The 22,307-nt window shown below is 35.5% G+C and overlaps 3 protein-coding genes across 6 annotated transcripts; 2 read left to right on the forward strand and 1 right to left on the reverse strand.

Annotated features, from left to right (window-relative positions):
* Positions 1-238: 238 nt before the first annotated feature.
* Positions 239-4,760, forward strand: GBSS1 (UDP-Glycosyltransferase superfamily protein). 3 transcript variants are annotated; one of them, XM_039050951.2, is made up of 15 exons: positions 328-491; positions 1,005-1,371; positions 1,461-1,541; positions 1,632-1,730; positions 1,806-1,895; positions 2,318-2,381; positions 2,492-2,592; positions 2,696-2,805; positions 2,891-3,134; positions 3,211-3,387; positions 3,462-3,653; positions 3,855-3,941; positions 4,051-4,179; positions 4,293-4,428; positions 4,549-4,760. In XM_039050951.2, the coding sequence occupies exons 2-14, from the start codon at positions 1,012-1,014 to the stop codon at positions 4,407-4,409; spliced, it is 1,851 nt and encodes a 616-aa protein (XP_038906879.1). In that variant the 5' UTR covers positions 328-491; positions 1,005-1,011; the 3' UTR covers positions 4,410-4,428; positions 4,549-4,760. The 3 variants fall into 3 exon arrangements, with proteins under 3 accessions (XP_038906878.1, XP_038906879.1, XP_038906880.1); XM_039050952.2 differs by adding an exon at positions 699-717 and having other exon boundaries at positions 422-491; positions 4,293-4,760; XM_039050950.2 differs by having other exon boundaries at positions 239-491; positions 4,293-4,760.
* Positions 4,761-8,093: 3,333 nt separating this feature from the next.
* Positions 8,094-12,101, forward strand: LOC120092763 (Glycosyl hydrolase superfamily protein). Its single transcript, XM_039050953.2, has 4 exons — positions 8,094-8,507; positions 8,640-9,739; positions 10,917-11,121; positions 11,949-12,101. The coding sequence occupies exons 1-3, from the start codon at positions 8,447-8,449 to the stop codon at positions 10,983-10,985; spliced, it is 1,230 nt and encodes a 409-aa protein (XP_038906881.1). The 5' UTR covers positions 8,094-8,446; the 3' UTR covers positions 10,986-11,121; positions 11,949-12,101.
* A 930-nt stretch (positions 12,102-13,031) lies between these two features.
* Positions 13,032-21,758, reverse strand: LOC120092761 (ubiquitin carboxyl-terminal hydrolase 9-like). 2 transcript variants are annotated; one of them, XM_039050949.2, is made up of 13 exons: positions 21,171-21,758; positions 20,653-20,910; positions 20,088-20,232; positions 19,883-19,942; positions 19,687-19,782; positions 18,374-18,754; positions 18,115-18,252; positions 16,341-16,511; positions 15,757-16,014; positions 15,466-15,614; positions 14,218-14,766; positions 13,836-14,106; positions 13,032-13,624 (listed from the first exon to the last, which is right to left on the reverse strand). In XM_039050949.2, the coding sequence occupies exons 1-13, from the start codon at positions 21,323-21,325 to the stop codon at positions 13,514-13,516; spliced, it is 2,742 nt and encodes a 913-aa protein (XP_038906877.1). In that variant the 5' UTR covers positions 21,326-21,758; the 3' UTR covers positions 13,032-13,513. The 2 variants fall into 2 exon arrangements, with proteins under 2 accessions (XP_038906877.1, XP_038906876.1); XM_039050948.2 differs by having other exon boundaries at positions 19,687-19,785; positions 21,171-21,731.
* Between the last annotated feature and the right edge of the window lie 549 nt (positions 21,759-22,307).

The following is a 22,307-nucleotide window of genomic DNA, read 5'->3' on the forward strand; positions in this document are numbered from 1 at the left end:
AAAGTTGAGGATTTAAATTGATACAATCTCTAAAGGTATAAATTAATATTTTTGTTTATGAAGTTTCATAAATATTAAAAAATTTCATAATTTTCAATATTTATATTTAATACTTTGATTAGTTTATTTTATTTATTTATTTTTGGAAAGTTTGAGGACAGAGGACTAACTTGTAATTTTGCTTTTAAACAAAATATCTTCCCCGTACTCAATAGATGGCCTTCCTTCTTCAATCTTCGTTAACCTCAAATCTCCGGTATATTCCCAAGGATGCCGCGGCCCCACAATTCCCATGATATCACACGTGCCGATCCTATTTTGAGGCGCATGGGATTTCCTCGCAGGGACACCCATTAATTCTTCGCCACGTGTCTGTCTCGCCAAAAGCCTGTGAACCACTACAAGTACCGTTGGATCCTCCAGAGATCTGCAGTGGCCGGAGTTGTTTCGTCAGGAGGCGACGTTTTTCTTGCGGCAAAAGCTCATCGCCGGTGAGTCATTGATCTTCTTCTTCTTCTTCTTCAGTGCTTCCTGATGACATTTTAGTTTCAGATAGTTTCTTTTCTTTCCATGCGATTGTTTCACATTTCGTTTTCATCTTTTGAACGGTGGTCTACAGTCTACCTGCTTACTGTTTCATATTACGGTTGTGTCTGTCTTTGGTGAGTGGCTATTTACCAATGCTTGCTTGTTTTTAGGTGAGGTGTTCACCTGGATGTGAGTTCCTGTTCTGACGTAGCTCCGATTCTGTGTTTGTGTCGTGTTATTTCTTGATCATTTCGAAATCTAGTTTGTTTGGAAGCGGATTGAGCGAGATGAAGCATGATAGTTTTCATTTAGATGGATTCCGAAACTTTTTTCTTGTGTTGCATGACCGTTCATTTCATGATTTATTCCGCGAGTAATTTGAGTGTTTTGCATGCATAGATTAATGATGGTATTTTACGATTTATTTGCTGGAGGTGAATTGAATTTATTGTTCTGATTTCTGGACGCTGTTTTAGATCAAGGATGGCTTCAATGGGATCTGTGACTGTTTCCAACTTTGTGTCGAGGAGTTCTCTCATAGTTAGTCATGGGGCTTCAGGCTCAGAGACTAAAACGAGCATTTCACAGGTTGGGGTGAAGAACCAAATTGAAACTCACAAGGGATTGAAATCCTTGAACAATTTGGATGTGCTGCGAAAGAGAACTCCTGCAAGTGCAATTTGCAGGACTGTCAGCAGGAAAACTGATGGACTTGTTGCAACTGCTGGGAAAATTGTGTGTGAACAAGGGATGAATATAGTGTTTGTGGCTGCTGAAGTTACTCCATGGAGCAAAACTGGTGGGCTTGGTGATGTTCTTGGAGGATTGCCTCCAGCATTGGCTGTAAGTGAAGTTTTTCGCTTCACTTTCAAACGCAATTTTGTCAGAATTTTCTGTTATAGTCTGAATTTTTTACTGCTTTTATGTTTTAGGCTAGAGGACATCGCGTCATGACTATAGCTCCTCGCTATGATCAGTACAAAGATGCTTGGGACACAAATGTAACAGTCGAGGTATAGGTTCTTCATCTTCGTGAAAATGATTATCTTTTGTGGGGAGGGGACAAAGTAACTGTTTTGTGATATTTTCATGAACATGACCAGATGCAAGTTGGGGATGAAATTTTAACTGTACGGTTTTTCCATTGCTACAAACGAGGAGTTGATCGAGTATTTGTTGATCACCCTATATTTCTGGAAAAGGTAATGTGAATTTCGTAACTAAAGTGTGTTCTGCCAGATCTTTCTTCTAATGCTTTGCATTGTGTATGTCAACAGGTTTGGGGCAAAACTAAATCTAAACTTTATGGGCCGAATGCCGGAGTGGATTATGATGACAATCAGTTGCGGTTTAGCCTGTTGTGCCAGGTGACTAAGCTTATATTCCTTTTCTGCAGATCATCTTTTCACAGGCTTGAGGAGTGGGTGGGATTACAGGAGTAAAAATATATACATTTTTCCTTGTGACGCCTAGAAATGTTTGTTCTTGTTCAAAATACGTTTCTGTTCATTGGCATCGTAGCAATATAGAGACAGCCCATGGAATTCTATTATCCAAGTCCGTTAACTTTCATTGAGTGCCTCCAATAAAAAAAAATCTTTTGTAAATTTCATTTAGCCATCTTCTAGAATTTCCGTATGACATTTACAAGTAGTTCGTGCACAAAATACCCAATTTGCTAGGTTTTCACTTAGTTCAACTGAAAATTCCATCAATATCCTTCTTGACATGGTTTCCAGTGTTACAACATTTATTTTACATTGAACCATCAAATACCTTTATTCATCAGGCTGCTCTGTTGGCACCTTTGGTTTTAAATTTGGACAGCAGCAAGTACTTTTCAGGACCATATGGTGTGTATTCTCTTTATTTTTTTTTTTTTATAATTTCCAATAATCTCAATTCAATAGTTACTAGTTAATAAATGACTCACAAAGAAAATATGCTTTGCTAATCATTGCAGGCGAGGATGTTGTATTTGTTGCCAATGATTGGCACACAGCTCTTCTTCCATGTTACTTGAAATCCATGTATAAAGCAAGGGGAATTTATGAGACTGCCAAGGTAGGTTTGTGCCATATTAGTTCTCCCTATTTCAGTAGATATATTAGTATCACATTATACAAATTCAAGAGCTGATATTGGACTCACTTTTAAATGCTCAAAGGTTGCTTTCTGCATCCACAACATTGCTTACCAAGGAAGATTTGCTTTCTCAGACTTTTCCCTTCTGAATCTGCCTGACCAATTCAAGAGTTCTTTTGACTTTACTGACGGGTGAGTGCCATCAGTTACTTTCCAGTTAATCTGCATCCCAGAAAATTTATTCTCCCAATATGTCCTAAGAAATCTTGGTTTCTAGGTATGTAAAGCCTGTGAAGGGAAGAAAAATCAATTGGATGAAGGCTGGGATATTGGAATCTGACAGAGTGTTGACTGTTAGTCCATACTATGCACAGGAACTTGTTTCTGGAATTGAGCGGGGTGTTGAATTGGATACCATTCTTCGTTTGACCACGGTTACTGGTATACTGAATGGTATGGATGTTCAGGAGTGGAACCCTACCACTGACAAATACATTCCCATCAAATTTAATGCGGAAACTGTAAGTTAACTGACATTGTTCACATTTCCCTTCTAAATTGATTAAAGAAATTTCTTAGCCAGATCTTCATTTTCAGGTTGCGGAAGCTAAAGCGCTCTTGAAAGAAGCTCTTCAAGCAGAAGTTGGATTGCCTGTCGACAGGAACATCCCTTTGATAGGGTTCATTGGCAGACTTGAGGAGCAAAAGGGATCGGATATCCTATCGGCAGCTATTCCAAACTTCATTCATGAAGATGTTCAATTGGTGGTCCTTGTACGTATATATAACCTATTTCTTTTATCAAACCGTATTTGGATGAAAGTTAATTTCCATCTTCTTTCTACTAGGGAACTGGCAAGAAATACTTAGAGCAACAGCTTGAAGGGCTAGAGATAAAATATCCTGACAAAGCTAGGGGGGTGGCAAAGTTCAACGTTCCTTTAGCACATCTCATAAATGCTGCAGCTGATTTCTTGATCATTCCAAGTAGATTCGAACCATGTGGTCTCATCCAGTTGCAAGCTATGCCTTATGGAACAGTAAGTCACCAAAAATTTCATATACATACTCATAGTTATCTCTAGGTTTACTGTGCGTAGGTCAACTAGTTAAAGGCATACACTCTGGAGGATTCGAATCCACCACCCCACATATTTAACTAAGAAAAACTTTCTGATAGAAAATTTCTGTTGGCAGATCCAACACAATAGCTTGATAGTGATAGAATGTTTCAATTTCAGATTCCCTTGGTAAGCACAACTGGTGGACTTGCCGACACTGTTATTGATGGTTATACAGGTCTCCAAATGGGCGCTTTCAGCGTCGAAGTAAGTATGATAGTTTCAAATCTGCATCACATAATTGCTTTCAATTCTTTCTCTGTTTCATTCTGAATTCATGTTGCAACTTTTTGATTGGAGTTCACTTGTTTGCCAGTGTGAAACGGTTTCTCCTGCTGATGCAGCTGCAATTGCTAAAACTGTACTAAGAGCTATCGCACTTTTCGGCACTGCTGCCCACAAAGAAATGATACAGAATTGTATGGCTCAAGATTTCTCTTGGAAGGTAAATTCAACATAAACCGCACAATCACAAATACTCTCATACTCGTATTTCAATTGTATTTCGTGATTCAACTGAAAAGGAAAAATGTCGTCATCTCGTGTTAATTTATGCAGGGCCCAGCTAAACAATGGGAGAAATTCTTGTTGGGATTGGGAGTCGATAACAGCCAACCTGGAATGGAAGGGGAGGAAATTGCTCCTCTTGCCAAGGAAAACCTTGCGACTCCTTGAGAAGGCTGCCAGAAGTGATGTATGGCTATATAAATTCCCAATTTCTCTTAGTATATGCTAAATGCCAATGGATATGGATATGGAGAGGGAAGTACTGGAGGATTTGTTTGATCTTTTTGCACATATCCTTCCAAAACAGGTAAAATGGGTCTAGTAAACTGAGGCCACTCTCCAATTGATGGTTGATCCTGAAGCACATGGCAATTGACAGGTGTGATTGTTGTATTCCATCAAAGAAAAAAGAATTGGATAATAAACTACATCTGCAATCTTTTCTTTTTGCTTTTGGTAATCTTTTGTTGTAGAGTGTAAGTATATAATATAGTATAATGCATCTCATAGTTTTGGAAATTTTGGTCTTTTGTTGTGCATGTGGATGGGTCTTGTTAGGCAGGTACGGGTGGTTGATTTTGGTTGGTCAATGTCTCCGTAATGTGATAATAATCATTGGATTCTGCATGTGCCTTAACAACTATTGGCTATAAACTTGAGGCAGTATTCTCTCGTACATGGTGAAATACATTGTTAACTATATTGGGGCGGTCTTACCAAATAATTTCTTTGATTAGTTTTTTTATACCATCTCAGTCTCTACATCCTAATGTATGAGTGAACGAAAGAGGTGACTAATAGCTTTCAATTTGCTAATGTTAGGTTATTTCAATAGGGATGGAATAGCAGTCGTGTTGCCAAATTTACCCTTTCTTATTTTTATTTACTCCTTAGGATTTTAGAAAGTTAGAATTGAGTTACTTTGATAAAATTTAGAGTGCTTATAGTTTGATAAAATTTTCACAAATACTTTCCTTACGAAGGTATATATCAAACTATAGGAATTATTATAATCAATGGTAATAAGAAAATCGGGCTTTGTTTGATTATATTTTGTGTTGTTTACTTGTAGTTTGCATCCATATTGGAACTTGGCACATGAGTTCTACCTTTAAATCTCTAATCAACAAATGTAAATGGATTGACAATCGAGCATATTCAATCCAATTGTGTTTGAAAAGTACGTCGTATCGTTATTGTTATGTTTACTGTTATAGTTATCATTATTGTTATTGTTTTAGAGAAATATGGTGAATTTTGAGTAAAGCGATAAAAGTAGTTCAATTATATTTACTATTTAGGTTCATTACAATTGATCCCTAAATTTGCTATTGAAACTATTCTCAATTATCTTATAGGAACAAAAATTTTATCTTTTAAGTTTAATTTGATTTTTAGACCTTCTCTTCCATTTGGTTATTTTGTTTGTTTCTACTCTTTGATTTAGTTGGGGTGATATTATCTTGTGTACCTTTCTAATTTATTGTTCAACCATTTACATAATGAAATAGCCAAGATCCAAGTCGCGTATAATAGAGAATCTCAAATTCGATTAGAAACGAACATCTCCAACTTCACTCCATTCTATTTACCATCTCTAAAGTTGCATATGAATATGGTCACTACCAAAAGGAATAATACTTTATTAGAACATTCCTAAAAGAGTGAGAATATGTGCAAAACATCACGTGGGATGAGAATCATTGGAAGATAGGGTCATTAAATGTTGAGGAAGTTTTTAATTTTGACAAATATCAATTAAGATCGATATTAATTTAAACGATAATGAATCAATAATTTTGTTTTAAAATCGATAGGGTAAAATTTTCACACGTGTGTATAATTTTCATTTGCTTGTCTTACTCTATTTTTATTTACTTTTTTAAAATGAATTACTTGACAACTTTACTTGCTACTTTGATGAGATGTTTTAGAAGAATAATTATATTAAGTGATGTTGAGTTGCTTTTAATTGAAATAAAATGAAAACAACTACTTATCATGAAGAACCGGTTTAAAATGATTTAAAATGTTTCACTTCTGGAAGTTAGTTTAAATTGATAATGTTATTAGTTTGCTATTTAAAGTTTGTTTTTAGGGTACATTTATCATCTTGTAATCGAAGTCAATGCAACGCAATTTAGGCAAACGAGGTTCACCTGATTACTTTGTGGTTGTTTACACAACTTTGTAAATGGAAAGAAGTCATGGGGCCCATGTAATTATATTGCCCATAATCCAACAATTTGATTACTTCTATCTGATACTATGATTTCCTTTGCTAAATTATGGGGGACCCATCAAAATTTTCTTACATATTTTGCCCTTTTCTGGAGCCTCTACACCTCGATTTGATCTTCTTCTTCATTCTCACTACTGAGCCTATCAACATTTTGGTATTAACTTCTCCATTTATAGTCCCCGTTTTACTTCTTCGAAAGCATGTACGTTTCTAACCTCTTTCCCGGTAAAGAAACCAGAAACACGTCAGTCTCTTTTCTGAAGACCAAAATAACTCGGACTTGTCAAACTTTACACAGTTTTTCTCTCCATCCTAGTACTTTCCTTGAATGCCTCATTTTTTCTTTGCATTTTTTCATTTTTGTTCATGCTTGATCTCGCTCTGGCTTAGGGTTGATCTTGTTGTCGCTCTTTCTCCAACTCTTGCCATGTGACCAAAACCAGACATGCTAGGTACTTCTTGCTGTGGTTTACGATTGCAGAGTGAGATTATTGTTATTTTTTGAGCTTCCAATCTCGAATTCGAGTTCCAAATTTCTGATTGCGTTAATAAATTCCTAACTTGCTCTCCAACCTCATTTCACTCTCACTCCAACTTGCTCTGTAGAAATCAGACACGCTAGGCGCTCTAGCTTTGGTTTAATATTGTAGTTTGAGATTATTGTTATTCTTTTAAAATAGAAAAGAATATATATTCATTTTATAGATTTTAGAGTTGTTTACAAATATAATAAAATGAGTCTAACTTATTTACAAATAAAAAAAATATCACTATCTATTAGTAGTAGACAACAATAGGCAACAATGTCTATCAGTGTCTATCATTGATAGATAGTAACATTTTGCTATATTTAAAAATATTTCTAGTAATTTTATCATTTAAAAAAAGTACCCTAGATTTTATATAATTAGCGACTCTGTTTATATATATAATCATCTAAAAAAAATATTTGTTAGAAATATTCTATCACTTAAAAAAGAGATTATTTTGTAAATATAAGTCTACAATCAAATTAAAAACATGAATTTACATAACGAGATTTAAAATAATTATTATTTAATTTTTTAAAATGCTACATTTTTTTAGTTTCGGTATTAATTTTTTTAAAAAATATAAAATTTAAGTTACTTAATAGAATAAAAAAAATGAGGATTTTGGTGATCTTTTCAAATTTTATTCCCATTACACATTACGATGCAACCCATCTTATTACACGTTAGTAAACATCATGAATAATTTGATTACCATTGTAGCATATTCCCTTTACAACACAATCCAATTACGACCATACCCTAAATTGCAAATAAATAGGTAAACATACCCTTAATTTAATTTTCATCATGTTGAGGAGATTCAAACCTTGAACTTTTGGTCAGAATAATAACTTTAACTATGATCATTTGATTTAAATTTAAAATATATGATGATTAGACTTTAAGGTTTATTTTATTTTAGATCAGTGACTAAATTTAATTGTTGTAAATTTAAAGATTGGACGAAAACATGTCATGATGTTTGCATTAATCATATGTTAAATGGAAAATTAACAAATGATTGTATTGTCATAAAACAATTATACTAAATTGTAAAGTTTATTACAAAATGTTTTTAACGAATAGATACTCAACACTTTTTTTTCTTTTTCTTTTTTCTTTTTTCTTTTTTCTTTTTTCTTTTTTCTTTTTCCCGTTTTCCACTTTTTTACTTTACGCCGTCCATTTCAACGTTCTACAAATGACCATAACCGCACGGCTCCTCGCCTTACTTCCGCCGCACACTCAACTCTCTGTCCACACTCAAACTAGACGGCGGCCGGCGGGTCATCGTCGCTTTCTCCAGCAACCACCTCTCCGACGACGGCGTTTCTGTGCTAGCTCCAGATCGCTCCTTATTTTCACTCTTCAGTGCAGTGATTGGCATTTCCGGACTTCGAATTTCACTAAGACTACTGAAGTTTAGCTCCATGGAGCTGAGAAGGTTCGGATTCAAGCACTGCGGTTCGTTCGTTCTACTTCTGGTTTCAGGTGATCTGGAATTTCATGAGCTTCCGCCTTTTTTTTCTTTTTTCTTTTTTTTTTGGTTTAAGATGTGGATTATTGTGAAATTGTGGTGTGTTGCTCAGTTAGAGCTATATTGAATTTTGTGATTTTGTGAAGGTTTGTTGTTGCTACCTGTTATGGTGAGCTCAGTTGGAGTGAACTATGGTCAGATAGCGAACAATCTTCCTGCTCCGGAGAATGTAATTCCGTTGGTGAAATCAATTGGAGCTACAAAGGTGAAGCTGTACGATGCGAGTCCGAAGGTTCTTCGCGCATTTGCTAATACGAGCGTGGAGTTCATAGTCGGACTTGGAAACGAGTACTTGGCTAAAATGAAGAATCCGGCATGTGCTGAAGAGTGGGTGAAGAATAATGTTCAAGCGTACTTCCCTGGCACTAAAATCACTTCAATCTTCGTCGGCAATGAGGTATTAACCTTCAATGACACTTCTCTTACTGCTAATTTACTACCGGCGATGCAGAGCGTGCATACAGCGCTCGTAAATCTAGGGCTAGATAAGCAGGTGGCCGTGACGACGGCGCATTCTTTGGCAATACTTGAAACTTCCTATCCGCCTTCCGCCGGAGTCTTCCGTAGGGATTTAGTTGATTGTTTAGTCCCAATCTTGGACTTCCATGTCAAGATCGGCTCCCCGTTCTTGATCAATGCGTACCCTTACTTCGCGTACAAGGCGAATCCGAAGCAGGTTTCGCTGGATTTCGTTCTGTTCCAACCGAACCAAGGGGTTTTAGATCCCGGCTCGAATCTTCACTACGACAACATGTTGTTCGCACAGATCGACGCAGTTTACTATGCGCTCGCCGCTGTTGGTTATAAGAAACTTCCTGTTCATATATCGGAGACTGGATGGCCATCGAAGGGAGACGAAGACGAGGCCGGTGCGACTCAGGAGAATGCAAAGAAGTACAATGGTAACCTACTCAAGTTCATCTGCCAGAAGAAGGGGACGCCATTGAGGCCGAGCTCGGACCTCAACATTTATGTGTTTGCTCTGTTTAACGAGAATATGAAACCTGGACCAACTTCGGAGAGGAATTATGGTCTCTTTAAGCCTGATGGTACGCCGGTGTATCAGCTCGGATTTTCCATTAACGACGCCGTTGGAAACGGAACTCATGGCACTTCCAGCTCGCAACCTTCGCCGCCGGGACCTCCCACTACCTCCACTGGTTATTTGGCCATTTCCTCCGCCATGGTAATTTTTCTTTCTCTGTTACCTTTATTGTTTCAATGATTATTGCATCTTTTTTGCTTGATTTGCGTTGGGTTCATAAAGTGACAAAGGTAGAATTAGAAGCAAATACAGGGTTAAGAAAAATGAGCTACTCTTTACCATAGTTTAAATTATAAATTTGGTCTGAATTTAATCCCTATAATTTTATGAAACTTCATATATAATCTTCATAGTTATAAAACCTTCGTAGATAACCTTCATATATAGTATCTACGAAGAACTATTTATAAACCTTTTATCAAATCATAGAGGCGGTTTATGAAAATTTTATCAAACTATGGAGACTAAATTGTAATTATAAACTATAGAGACCAAATTCTAAATTTTTTAGATCAAATTTGCGACTTAACCTTTTGCAAATTTATCCCATACATTTAAAGTTCTAATGCTTCAGAATTATCAGCCACATTCTTGCAAAGCTTCCTTTAATGTAAAAAGTTTTTATTTTTCACTCTCCCAGTAATTCGGGGGAGAAACTTTCTGATCACTGGAGATTGAAGTTGGGTCGTTCCCTTTTTTTTTTTCCCTAATAATAAAAAATTGATAGAGAAATCAAGGAATAGGAAATTAGAATGGTGAATATGAGTTGGAAAGTGTTTGAGTGGGGGCCATTTCTGTGATTTCGTTGGTGGGAGCACATCATACATTAGCCCATTCGTAACTCATTGGATTCTCATCAGTTAATTTTGAGGCATTCTAACATTTTAATTTTCAGCCTTATGCATATCCCTATTCCCAGTGTCGTGGTCCAGAACAAAATTTGTTTTTATGATTATTTCTCACAAGAGAAATGGGTATAATTCGGTAGTTTTCTTGAATTTAATTGTTAAAATAGACATTCCAATTCCTTTTGGAAACTCAAGCTATCAAACCAAGTTGGTTGTAAAATGAGCTCAAGTTCAAACTTCTGCTTTAGGATCCTTTTATGCAACACAATGCCATTTTTTGGAGGTCAAATTTCCCCCTTTCTCTTGATATTGAAAATTTACTTGCAACTAACTGAATCTTCAATTATTCAAAAGAATTAAATGACTGGATATATTTGAGTAAGTTGCTGTTCCATATTAGAGCATTATGTATCTGTTTCGCATTACTGTTTGTGGAGACTGAAAAACAGTGATGATTTTTTTGATGGCAGGAGAGAAACCATAGGGTTGGATTCTTGTCAGCGTTGCTGTTTCTGATGCTGTTCAAGTTGCTACTTTGAATTTAGGAGATTATTTATTTTTCAATGTATGTTTCCGAAAGATGCTTTGGATTTATTTCATTTATCAGAATCAGCCGTTAAAAGCAAATTGGAAGATGCTAAAGAGAATAAGAGGCAGCGTCGGATTTGGGAAAAGGTAAAAATTCTGTTCCTTTCCTTGTACGCGACTACCTTCTCTTTTCTTTCTCTGCCTTCCTTTTTGTCATTCTTTTGTGTGTGAGCATAACAAAAGTTATTCGGCTTCTCCTTTACTTCTACTAACGAAAGGTAAAAATTATGAATGGAAACCATTTTTGTAGTATCTAAAGCAGTTAACTAAAATGGCAACAATTTTGATTTTCAAGTTCATGATATGTTTCTTCCTATTTCTATGATAGTTTTCACATTTCTTAGGACACTTATTTTTAGTGAAATTCTAAAACTACTATTTCTAGTTTTCAACATGTGGGGTGGTGTACAATTCCTTGTAGACCGTCCTTTTTCTTTTTTTTTTTTATTTATTTATTTTTATTTTATAACATATAGGGTGGGAAATTAAACCTTTGATTTTGAGGTTGATAATGCAGGTATTATACCAGTTGAGTTATACTATTCTCCATACTTTTTTCTTTTTTCACTTATTTTGGACATTTTCTATACTTGATATCTTTGCTTTCCTACATCTTAGTTATGTAAGATGAATGAAGATTTGGTCATGCAAAACTTGTTTGTAAAGGAGGATTAAGTGGTAATGGTCGAACATTTTCATGATATAAAAGCAACAATATCAATGAAAGTTTCTTGAATTTACCACTAGTCACTTAATAGAGTGGGCAAACAACTGACACAGCCATGTGATAAAAGAAAAAGTTCAGTTTGGAATTTTTATCATTTCCTTTTTTTGTATGCATTCTATTTGGTATTATGAGCTGGATCTGATCTGTTAATATCTTTTTTTTTTTTTTCTTATCTTGCTTTTTACAGGGATATTGATATTTCAGTTTTTTAGTAATTAATAATTCTGATTGTGAATTGGGTTCGTGGATGGACATAAAATCTGGTGGATGGATGATCCAAACTTGTTTTTTTGTAATGCCATTTGGTATCTAATTTTATTAATTTTGCCATTTTTATATACCTCTCTATTCTCCACACTTCTGGCTCTAGTTGGACTTTTGTTAAATATTCAGATATTTATTGGATTTGCCTTTTTCTTTTTACAAGTATACCAATGCAAATATGAAAAATTAACCGAAAAAATATATATATTTTTTACATTTAATTTAATTTGGAACTATTTGCATGGAAGGGAAGAGTTTGATAATCAAGCTTTGGAAATGACAAATTAAGCACGTATTATGATTGAATTATGAATTACCAGTTTCCCAACAAATGCGGTTGTAAAATATGGACTTCGATGTCTGTCACTTCTTTTCTCCTATTGGAAATCGATGTCTGTCACTTCATAAAAATGGCACTTCAAGCAAGCAACCTTAAAATACTTCTACCAGTCATAAAGGCTGAATTCTATGAGCATAACTACGGAAATGTTTCAGATCTATCCTTTCATATTTAAATCTAACTTATAATTTTACAAAGGGTAGGACTTGGATATCTTATTTATGCATCTCCTCATCACTCCCACAAAAAAAAAATTAAAATATTTCCAAAAAGAAATAAGAAATTTTTTTTTACCACAAAACAAATTATAATTGAACAATTTAATGAGATGCATAAATGTCTAGTATAGGATGTTCATATTTCCAAAAAGAAATAAGAAAGAAAAATTTGCCACAAAATAAATTATGATTGAACAATTTAATGAGATGCACAAATGTCTAATATAGGATGTTCGAATTCCAAACTCGATTTATAACTAAAGTATCCTTTTCTATACAGAGTTCAGGAACAATAAATTCAAAACAGAAATATTTAGAAGTTCATGGAGAACTTAAATTGTCATTTAAAATGATAACAATGGCAATGGGTTAGTAGAAATACAAAGGGTTAGTAATATTTAGCATTACACTAAAAGTTTCCTTAATGACGGCTCCTATGGGAACATTATGACATGAGAAGTATTTCAGGCTTTCCAAATTGATGATTTAATCAGAGTAACAATAGTAGCATGTAGAAAATATAAGAGCTAACAAATGAATGGCAACCGCCACTTTGCCTCTAGAGGCACAGCTTTGCTTACAAATCTACACTACCCACCTAATCACACAACAAAATTTCTCTCAAGAAAGTTAATGAATAAGTGAAGTAATTTCAATAGAACTAATCCAGTTTTGATTATCAAATCATATACGTTGCTGAAACCAGAACTCAATATTTTATGTACCTCCAAACTGTAGAATTCCGCATTACTTCTGGCAAAATCAGATCTATTCTATTTCTTTCTTTCCCCTTTGTTTGGCCTTGATTAATGCTTTAAACCATGATAAACTAAGCTTCCTTGTAGCCGCCGGAATGAAGCTGAAACAGCAAAATCCAGAGTTGCCACTTCTAGTAAAGGATTTGTTGAGCTTTGTCGTTCCAAGTCAAATTTACACCCTTTGATAGAACAACAAATAAGCAGCTGAGGTCTTGATCTCTTCTTCGCCGACCGGGGAAACGTGGCTGTCATCAAAGTGGTACCATCTCTTCTCGTCGATTAACTGCAGATTTGAATAACAAGATCCGTGACCATCACAAGAAACTATCATTTAAAGTAATCCTTAAATGGTTGATAACTTTTCTTACTAAGAAAAAGAGGGAAAATTCAGGTTATAAATAATTTATTAATTGGCTATGAACCTTAAAACTTTCAAAGTCCAAGTACTCAATTCATGCTGCTCGGGATATATCGAAAGAATTAAAACTCCGTACCTTCGCATATGCAGTGTAATGCCCACCACCAAGACCACCATAATGGTTGCTGATGGCATATAGATTGTACAAGTAAGATTTTCCATCATTGCTTTTGACATATTTGCTCAAATCAAGATTGTGAATGGGGAAATCAACAAAGGTATCAAGTTTGTTTTTAAGGTATCTGCTGTATGAAAAACGTTTCAGGTGAAAAACAATAATCTCTGGCAACATCCACAAGTCTAACTTCTTTGTAGCCTGTCTATGCTCTTTGCACCCAGGGCAGTACCTGCGCAAAGAGGAAATTTAAAATGGTGCAAGACAAACAAGTATATAGTTAGAGCCACAATATATTTCGGATATATTCAAAATAAGATTAGATTAAGGGACACAAAATTACCACATATCATCAGGACCTAAAGGTTCTTCGGTCAGGAATGCTTCCAAGCAAGAAAATAAAGAGATTGCTTCCTGCCGTGTTTTCTTCATGAACCTTGTCTGGTGAACAGGAGGAAGATCCTTGATGTAGCTCACATCATATAATTCATGTTCTCTGCCGTTCCAATCTAAGAAAACCTTTATAAGTGGACCATATTTTATAGCAGAATCCTTGTCAATTGGCTTGCAGCTCAAGCCCCCATCGTCAGTTAAAAGAAGTTGAAAGGATGGCTCGTTCTCAGATGCTTCCTCTACTTCAATGTCGATTGCCTGGCTCCTAGAAACAGACTGAGGACTGCCGTTGGCTGGTTCATCATTCATTTCAGAGACAACGCCATTTTCTTTGCTAGCATGAGCTTTAGTTGAAGAGTATGTTCTTCTCAAGGGCAATAGGATTTTTGACACAGCTGCATTTATGTCGGCTCCACTATGAAAATCTTCTCCCAAATATGTGACTAGAGGAGTTCCAAAAAGCTTTCTCTCTGTCACTTTCACACGGTCCATGGAGCATCTACAGACCAAAAGCCACATTAGCAACATTCAGGCAAACAGAAAACAGAATAGTATAGGACGAAAATATGCTGATAAGTGCCAAGCTCTATCTACCATACGAGAACTTGAAATGGACATGAAAATCAATAATGAAACACAATCACTCTCATTCGAAATACAAAATATTGAATGGACCACAAAGTGATAACTTCGAAGTTCGCTGTCAGAATGAGGAAGCAATGAGCCACTTATTTAACGTTATTTCATTTCCAAGGAATGGTCTTCCATCCTGTGATTGGAGCACAGCCTCAACTTGAAGCAATAAATAGAAAATCATTTGCAGTTAGATAAACTCTTTGATCAACCTTGTCTGGGTGTTGGTTCTCCATAGAAAGTGTTTCGTGGTGGTGGGTTCACTCTTCCCTCTGCCCAAGTATGTTCTTTTCTATTGATGAATACTTTTTGTTTCTCATCATTTAAAAAAGAATCACCAAAAACTAGAGGGGAAACAACTACTCAAGAAAGACACTGAACAACAAAAAGGAGTAAGCAAACATGAACTTGATTACAAAGTCCCGAACATCCGATTGTCAGGTAGCCCCCAGCCAAAGTGGCTTAAAGCTGACATGCCTCATTCAATAACCCCACCTTATTGGATATGACATACTTCATATAACAAACACGCGACATATTAGAATCTTCAAAAAGGAAAGCATACTTTTCCGGTGATCTATGAATGATCTCTAGCTTTGGTCTTCCAGACTCCCTTTTCGGAAGGCGATAGGCTACTAGATACTCTTCATCTTTAATTGAAGTTAAAGATTCATTAGGGCTATCCAAATATCGGTAAATACGGTGATCATAAACCTGACAACAAAAAATTCAAAACTTCAGATAAAAGTAAGAAAGGAAAAGAAAGGAAACAAAAGAAAAGAATGGAGATCATACATCAAAATAAAATATTACAATAGAAGAAATAAGAAAGCATAAACCAAAGTCATAAGCTAACCTCTGCAAGCAGAAGATTTTCATCACTCTTCAAGCAGCATGCCATAGCCAATGCAACGGTGAGATCTTTGGTGCAACCATGTCTTTGCACTGACACAGTGTATGGCATTGGAAGACCACTACCGTCACCATAGAACACAGTCACTGTCACACTGCGAGTGACAGTTGAAGGTAGTGGCAACGATAAATACATAAATGGATCAAAAGTAATTGAGATTTTTCCACAAACTGGACAAACCAATGTTGACTTATATTGACCCTGTGATGAGTTTAACCAATCGTACGTTATTAGAAAATAAAATAAATCATTTAAATCATAACTAAATTTCCAAACCAAAAACAAACTTAAGACATCCCATCTATCTCTATTAAATTAAGATGAAACGGCATGCAAGTGACTTTAATTGAAATATTGAAAAGGATGATGTAATTTATGAGAATAAACACGAACATTTCTTAGCACAATTAATATTTATATAACTACAGATCATACAGCTTGGAACTACATACAATAATTAACATAATAACGGTGCCAAGCAGGATAATTATGCAATGAGATTCCCACATATATCAAAAGCCACTTACTTGACAAACATCCACAATTAAAGAATCATTTCTTGCTTTATGGTATCTCCAACACTCCTCTGCAACTTCTGCATCTGGACGACCATCAGAATCCTTTGCTTCAAAATAAGGCTTCCGTTTAACACGATTCAAATCTTCATGCAGTCCATCCAGTAAGAAGGCAAGAAGTTCCTATAAACAGACATTGATGATGCCAGTTCTTTTTTTAATGGATAAAGTAACCACACTTTCATTGAGGGAAAAAAAAAAATGAAGGGATGCAAAGGAATACAAAAAAACAAGAGCTCACAAAAAATACAAAAGCTAACTAAAAGAAACGCCTCCAGTCAAACAAAATAAAACTAAGTGGATAATTAAAAAAAAAAAAAAAAAAAAAAAAAAAAGTCTTCCTAACTAAAGCCCACAAGGAAACATGGAACCTAGCAAGGGACCAAACATGTGTCCACTCCCACCTGCCACAAGAACTTTCCTTTCTCACTAAAATGAGGATCAAGAAGGAACTCTTCGAACATCTCTCAGCAATTACACTGTCTAGCTAGAACAATACCAAACTCATCAAAGAAATAAGTCCACACAATAAGAAAAATCACAATTCAAAAGAAGATGGTCAAGGTCCTCTGCAGCTCTCCTAAGAATAATATACCACCACAACCCCATCAAGGAAGGCATCCTCGACACCCTGTCTAAGATACTGAATCTACTATGGAGAACCTACAAAATAAAGAATAAAGCCTTCTTAGGTAAGGAATTTTCATCTTTCACATCGAGGCAAAGACCTAATCTCTCAAGGGAAAAGGGTATGACAGAAAAATGGAATTACAGGAGAAGTCCTCCAAGGGATTGGGCACCACACATGAAAGCCCCTTCTCCCATCAGAACACTAGAAATCCCCCAATAAAGAGAGTAGATTAACAATGTCTCTTGTTTCCCTATCAAATAACGACCGACGAAACCCAGGTTAAGGCAAAACGTCAGCCACCAAAACATTCTTCATGGAGGACAAGTGGTAAAGACGAGGAAAAGCTGGACAAAGGGTCTATCCCCTAACCACCTATCTTCCTGGAAAAAAGTATCATCCCATCCCCAACCAAGCTACAAATAAACAGAGACAGATAAGGAAGCTCTCATGCGATACCTCTCCAAAGAGACTTGGACGTGCCCCAACCCCATTAAAGCATAAAGTGAGTTACATGCTTGAAAGCAGTGATATTATACATTTTTTTAAAAAAAAACCCTCAGAATCATCTGTGTTAAGCATATAAATATTTCAAATTATGAAATCTCTATTATGAAGTTTCTAAAAGGACGATCAAAAGAAAAATAAATTGCATATGTATTTAGATGACTTAGAAGAAAAACAATCTAAAGAGAAGAGAAGATGACGTAGAAAATGGCATCATAAATGCCTGAGTGAGACTGCCTCATCAAATGCTAGGCATGATAGTTGAAATCTCATCAAAAGATAGCCTATTGTCCACGTACCAGAAATGACATTAATTCAAAGACCTTAACAAAATTGTCAGCTTACCACTAATTGCCATTAGATGACTGAAATAAAACATATGAAGCTTCCAAAGTCTATAAAACTATTCACAACTACAGTATCCTTACTTATAAGAAACTTTTCAATGAATTCAGCTGTTCACAACTAAAATAAAACAATAAAGATGCAAACACAGCAGTATCCTAATAATGGGAGCATAGAGAGATGACTTAGGAAATGAGCAAGACCATGTATGACACAAGGATTATTGCAGATATATATGGTACTAACTTGGGAATCATGCTGGTTATAACCACTGAACTGAGGAGCAAACCGAGCTAACTTTCCCTTGAATACACGTGGTGCAATTGTGGTTTGTCCCGACCATAATTTCCTCAACAATTCACCAAAAGCAAGGGCTAATTCTCCCTACAGAAGCATTGAATATACCCACAAAATCAACTTTAACTTCCACAAAAGCAAAATCAACCAACGAAGGACTAAAAATATATTTTAGAAAATCAAAACTGAGACAAGAAAAGCCACCTACGTGCATTCCCAGAGGATTCTCTGCGTTGATCTCATCAGAATAATCTTGTAAAAAATACTCTACAAGGGGTGGCGTGTGAACTAAACATTGAAGGGCGCTATTCATGAAACATGTATTTCCTAAATTCTGCAACCCTGCCAAACCACCCTTCTCTCTTTTCTTAGCAGTATTACTAAGATCATTTCTATCATCTATGTCAGAAACTGATGTGCTTAAAGAACTTCCCTGATAACCATAACCAGATGAATGCCCATTTGACATCACTGGCCCTCCTGCAATTGACAGAGGTGACCTTGAAGGTTCAAGGGCTACCAAAGCTAACTCATTTCGAGTGGCATCCATGCCAGTCTGAGGAGTAGGTCCATCAACTTCAAGGAGGATCTGCAGAAGAGGGTGTAAAAGTGCATGAAAAATAGATGAATTTAGAATGAGCATCTCCAATAAAGTGAATTTACAAGAATAAGATCCCCAAATTGTCGATTGTCCAAATTTGAAACATCAAAGAATAAGTATCTCGTAATAGATAACAAATATGACAGTTGGTATACGAAAGATACGACCAAAGCCACCCAAAGCAATACATAACAAGAAACACCGTTAAATTATGGGTCACCATTCATCAAATACACACACTCACACGCACATTCACCCAGAACGGCCAGAACCAATTGAGAGAGTATTCAATTCACAAAGCCCAGTCACTTAGAACTTTGCTTAAAAAATCAAAGTCACTCTTCCTCATGGACTCGAGCTTCTTCCAGAACTCTCAACCCAATTATCCATCTCATGTTCAAGTTATGTTCCGTTTCATTCTTCTTACCTCAAAACCCCCGTACAGGCTTTACATATGGGACCCACAAACTCTGATAAGTTACAATTCTGATATAGGAAGCAAGAAATTCTGCTAAAAATTCCATTTCATTAGACAGGTGATATCCAATTGTAAACACACCCAAGAACATGCTACTCATGGCATGCCTTAAAGAATGGACCCAAGCTTTCTAACAAAGCCACCAGAATTTTAAGTGATGTACTTGAACCACTTCCAATCAAATTTCATGATTTTCACTACCATTCAAGCTTTCTAATAAGAACCGTCTTCCAAGAATAATGATGTCCAACATGAATGGTAAAAGTTGTCAGCGTAACAAGTAATTAATGTTTCCTTAAAATAGCCACACATTAGGATTGAATGAATCATAGGAAATGAAAGCAAGAAAGATTTATCCACTATTTATACACACTCCCCAAAGTTAATCCTTCTTGGATCAAAATGCCTATACTATAAATAGATCAATCGAATAGGTACTCACATGTTGATTCATCTGCAAGTTTAGTTCTTCAAGAGTTTGGCTTGTCACATCCAATATTGATTGTTTTTGCTGGTTGAAGTAGTCCCATATACACGCCTGCTAGATACCAAAAAGCAGTGATCCAAATTAGTTGTAGAAGATAATACTAACTTCATCCCATCTCTACAAGCAAAAGGAAAGGAAGAAGGTCAGAAACCTTTTCTTGCTTTATTCCTTCAAGTGCAAACACCTTCTCACGAAGATCAGATATGGTGGCCTGTAAAGCAGAGAGTGGGTAAACAGAATTCTGTATTTGCTAACAATACACATCCAGAGAAGAGTAGGACATATATGAATATAGACCAACAGGCAACATCCAAGTTTCTAATGAATCAAAGGAGAGGGAAAAATATGAAGAATACCTTCTTGCTCAATCTTATGGTACATTCACTTCCATCTCTGGCATCGATCAATTTTAGACAAAGTAGGTAAACCTCCACAGAAAAATTCTTTTGATTGACACCTTGAGATATCATCTTTCTTGGTAATGGTGGCCCCCCTTTGTACCTACATGAGGCAGCGTCCTCACTCTTTCAGTTGTTGTATACACATGGATTCAAAAGGAAGGCATACAATACTCAAGAAACAGTATATTTTAAAAATATCATAACTTCTCATAATGCTGCAATATCTAGTTCATTTTGCAATTAAATTCCCAAGGCAATTGATATAAATAATAAATTGGGGTGCTTTTTCATAAATTCCTCACAGGAGTAATAACAGAAATTTGGTTCCTACTTTTTGGTTCAACCGTAGTCATACTTCAAATATAGTTATTATACAGATAACCATATAAAATTATAGATAGGAATTAAAGCATGTGGACGTAAAGAGTAATTCCTAATAGAGGCAAGAAGAAACAACAAAACAACAAATAGTAGAAGGGTCCAGGGGTAGTTTGATAATGAAAATGAGAGAACATCTTACCAATCATAAAGTTTTTCCCACACTTCACCGGGAACCAAAACATAATCCCGCCGTTCCTCCAAAAAACTTTTTAGCTCTAAATCATCGTTCTCAGAAGAATCACTTCCATTAATGATTATATCTGAGTTATCAATAGGACCAGGTCTTTCAACCACGTTTGAAGGAACCACATTGGAGTGTTGGGAATCAGAGGAATGATCTTCGCTAGAAAATTCTTCAGTGGGCAGTCCGACATATAATTGCCATCTTCTAAACCACCTGCATGAACAACAGCATAAACATTTCTAGCATTCCAATGAGCCTCATCAATCTACGTGTACAAAATTCATCCAAGCAAACCTCAAAGAAAATCAAGATCCCTTAGGATAAATAAATCGAACATGATATAGAATGCCCATAAATGCGTAAAACGTGAAATTCAAATTGAAAAGTAGAAAATAAAAAATTGAACCGAACCCACAATCAGAATCTTATAATCCGCCACCCTCTCAATATAGGGAAAACAAAAGAAACAATACCGATTAGAAACAACATAGTAGAGATTGCCTTCTTTTAAATTAGACTCGGATTCATTCACCAGTTCGGAGACGATCCGATTCTCGACATCTGGGGGGAGTGGGAGGCAACTTGATCCGCCGTTTTCCATCATAAAACCGGAAGCAGGAACGGTCATGATCAAAATCCCGATGGAAGATGAGGAAAAGGAAGGAATCGGAGGAAGAGAGTGAGTCCAGATATGGTCAAAGTGATGTGAATTGTGAAAAATGGAAATGGAAAAGAAAAGGGGAAGAAAAAGAAGATGGAGATGTGAGAGTAAAAAGAAAAAGGGGGTTATGGAAGAAGCGGAATGGTAGGACTATAAGGTCCGATCTCAGCGCAAAGGTAACCGGATATGAGAAAAAATGGGGGAAAATGGAAGAAAGAGGGAGAAGAAGAAGAAGAAGAAGAAGAAGATGATGATGATGATGAAGAAGAAGAAGGTATATTCGAAGGAACCCTAGCCTAGATTGCAGGGGAAGGGGAAGGTGGATGATGAAGAGTCCAGGGGCTAAACGGGAAAACTAAATTTTAATCAATTCAGTATTGAAATCTTAACCGTCGTTTTCAACTATAAGTTTGTTCATGGAACCTATTTTAATTTCCCCTTATTATTAATATTTAATCCATCTCCATCATTATTTCTAAACTTTTATTTTAATCTACCACCTTAGAGTTTTGAATCACTCCATCTAATCCTCCGTTTTATAGATGCTTGAGAATAAAGAATCTTTTAAAATAAACGATGTCTTATAATAAGATGTTCGAGAATCAAATAGTTGTATATCAAAACTATGTTTCTATTTAATTTATAAAATTAAGTAGGACAATCTTATATAACTATATTAGATTAATTAATTAAAAATTATATATTATTCAATATATTGATAAAAGTTAATTATTAAGAATCAACCATAACTTCGATTATTAATATTTAAAAATTGAGTAACTTATTAAATGAATGTCAAATTAATTATAATATAATACTTAATCATTTTTATAATTAATTATTATCAACATTTTAATTGAATAATATAAAAAATATATTTTAATGAACAATATATTATTAAAAAAAAGTGAAAAATGAAATAAAAAATGATATGTTAATAAAGAATATT

The sequence above is a fragment of the Benincasa hispida genome, chromosome 12 (genome assembly GCF_027475165.1).
Source record: "Benincasa hispida cultivar pf3 chromosome 12, pf3_genome.v1.1, whole genome shotgun sequence".
Lineage (NCBI taxonomy): Eukaryota > Viridiplantae > Streptophyta > Magnoliopsida > Cucurbitales > Cucurbitaceae > Benincasa > Benincasa hispida.

What these genes read in the sequence shown, in the direction of transcription:
- LOC120092763 (XM_039050953.2), top strand. Translation starts at nt 8,447, where the DNA reads ATGGAGCTGAGAAGGTTCGGATTCAAGCACTGCGGTTCGTTCGTTCTA. An exon ending in CGTTCTACTTCTGGTTTCAG is followed by an intron (nt 8,508 to 8,639) that starts GTGATCTGGAAT and finishes GATTTTGTGAAG; the next exon opens with GTTTGTTGTTGCTACCTGTT. An exon ending in TGGCCATTTCCTCCGCCATG is followed by an intron (nt 9,740 to 10,916) that starts GTAATTTTTCTT and finishes TTTTGATGGCAG; the next exon opens with GAGAGAAACCATAGGGTTGG.
- GBSS1 (XM_039050950.2), top strand. Translation starts at nt 1,012, where the DNA reads ATGGCTTCAATGGGATCTGTGACTGTTTCCAACTTTGTGTCGAGGAGT. An exon ending in ACCCTATATTTCTGGAAAAG is followed by an intron (nt 1,731 to 1,805) that starts GTAATGTGAATT and finishes GTATGTCAACAG; the next exon opens with GTTTGGGGCAAAACTAAATC. An exon ending in GAATTTATGAGACTGCCAAG is followed by an intron (nt 2,593 to 2,695) that starts GTAGGTTTGTGC and finishes AAATGCTCAAAG; the next exon opens with GTTGCTTTCTGCATCCACAA.
- LOC120092761 (XM_039050948.2), bottom strand. Translation starts at nt 21,325, where the DNA reads ATGACCGTTCCTGCTTCCGGTTTTATGATGGAAAACGGCGGATCAAGT. An exon ending in TAATTGTGGATGTTTGTCAA is followed by an intron (nt 16,015 to 16,340) that starts GTAAGTGGCTTT and finishes AACTCATCACAG; the next exon opens with GGTCAATATAAGTCAACATT. An exon ending in TTAGGTCCTGATGATATGTG is followed by an intron (nt 14,107 to 14,217) that starts GTAATTTTGTGT and finishes CTCTTTGCGCAG; the next exon opens with GTACTGCCCTGGGTGCAAAG.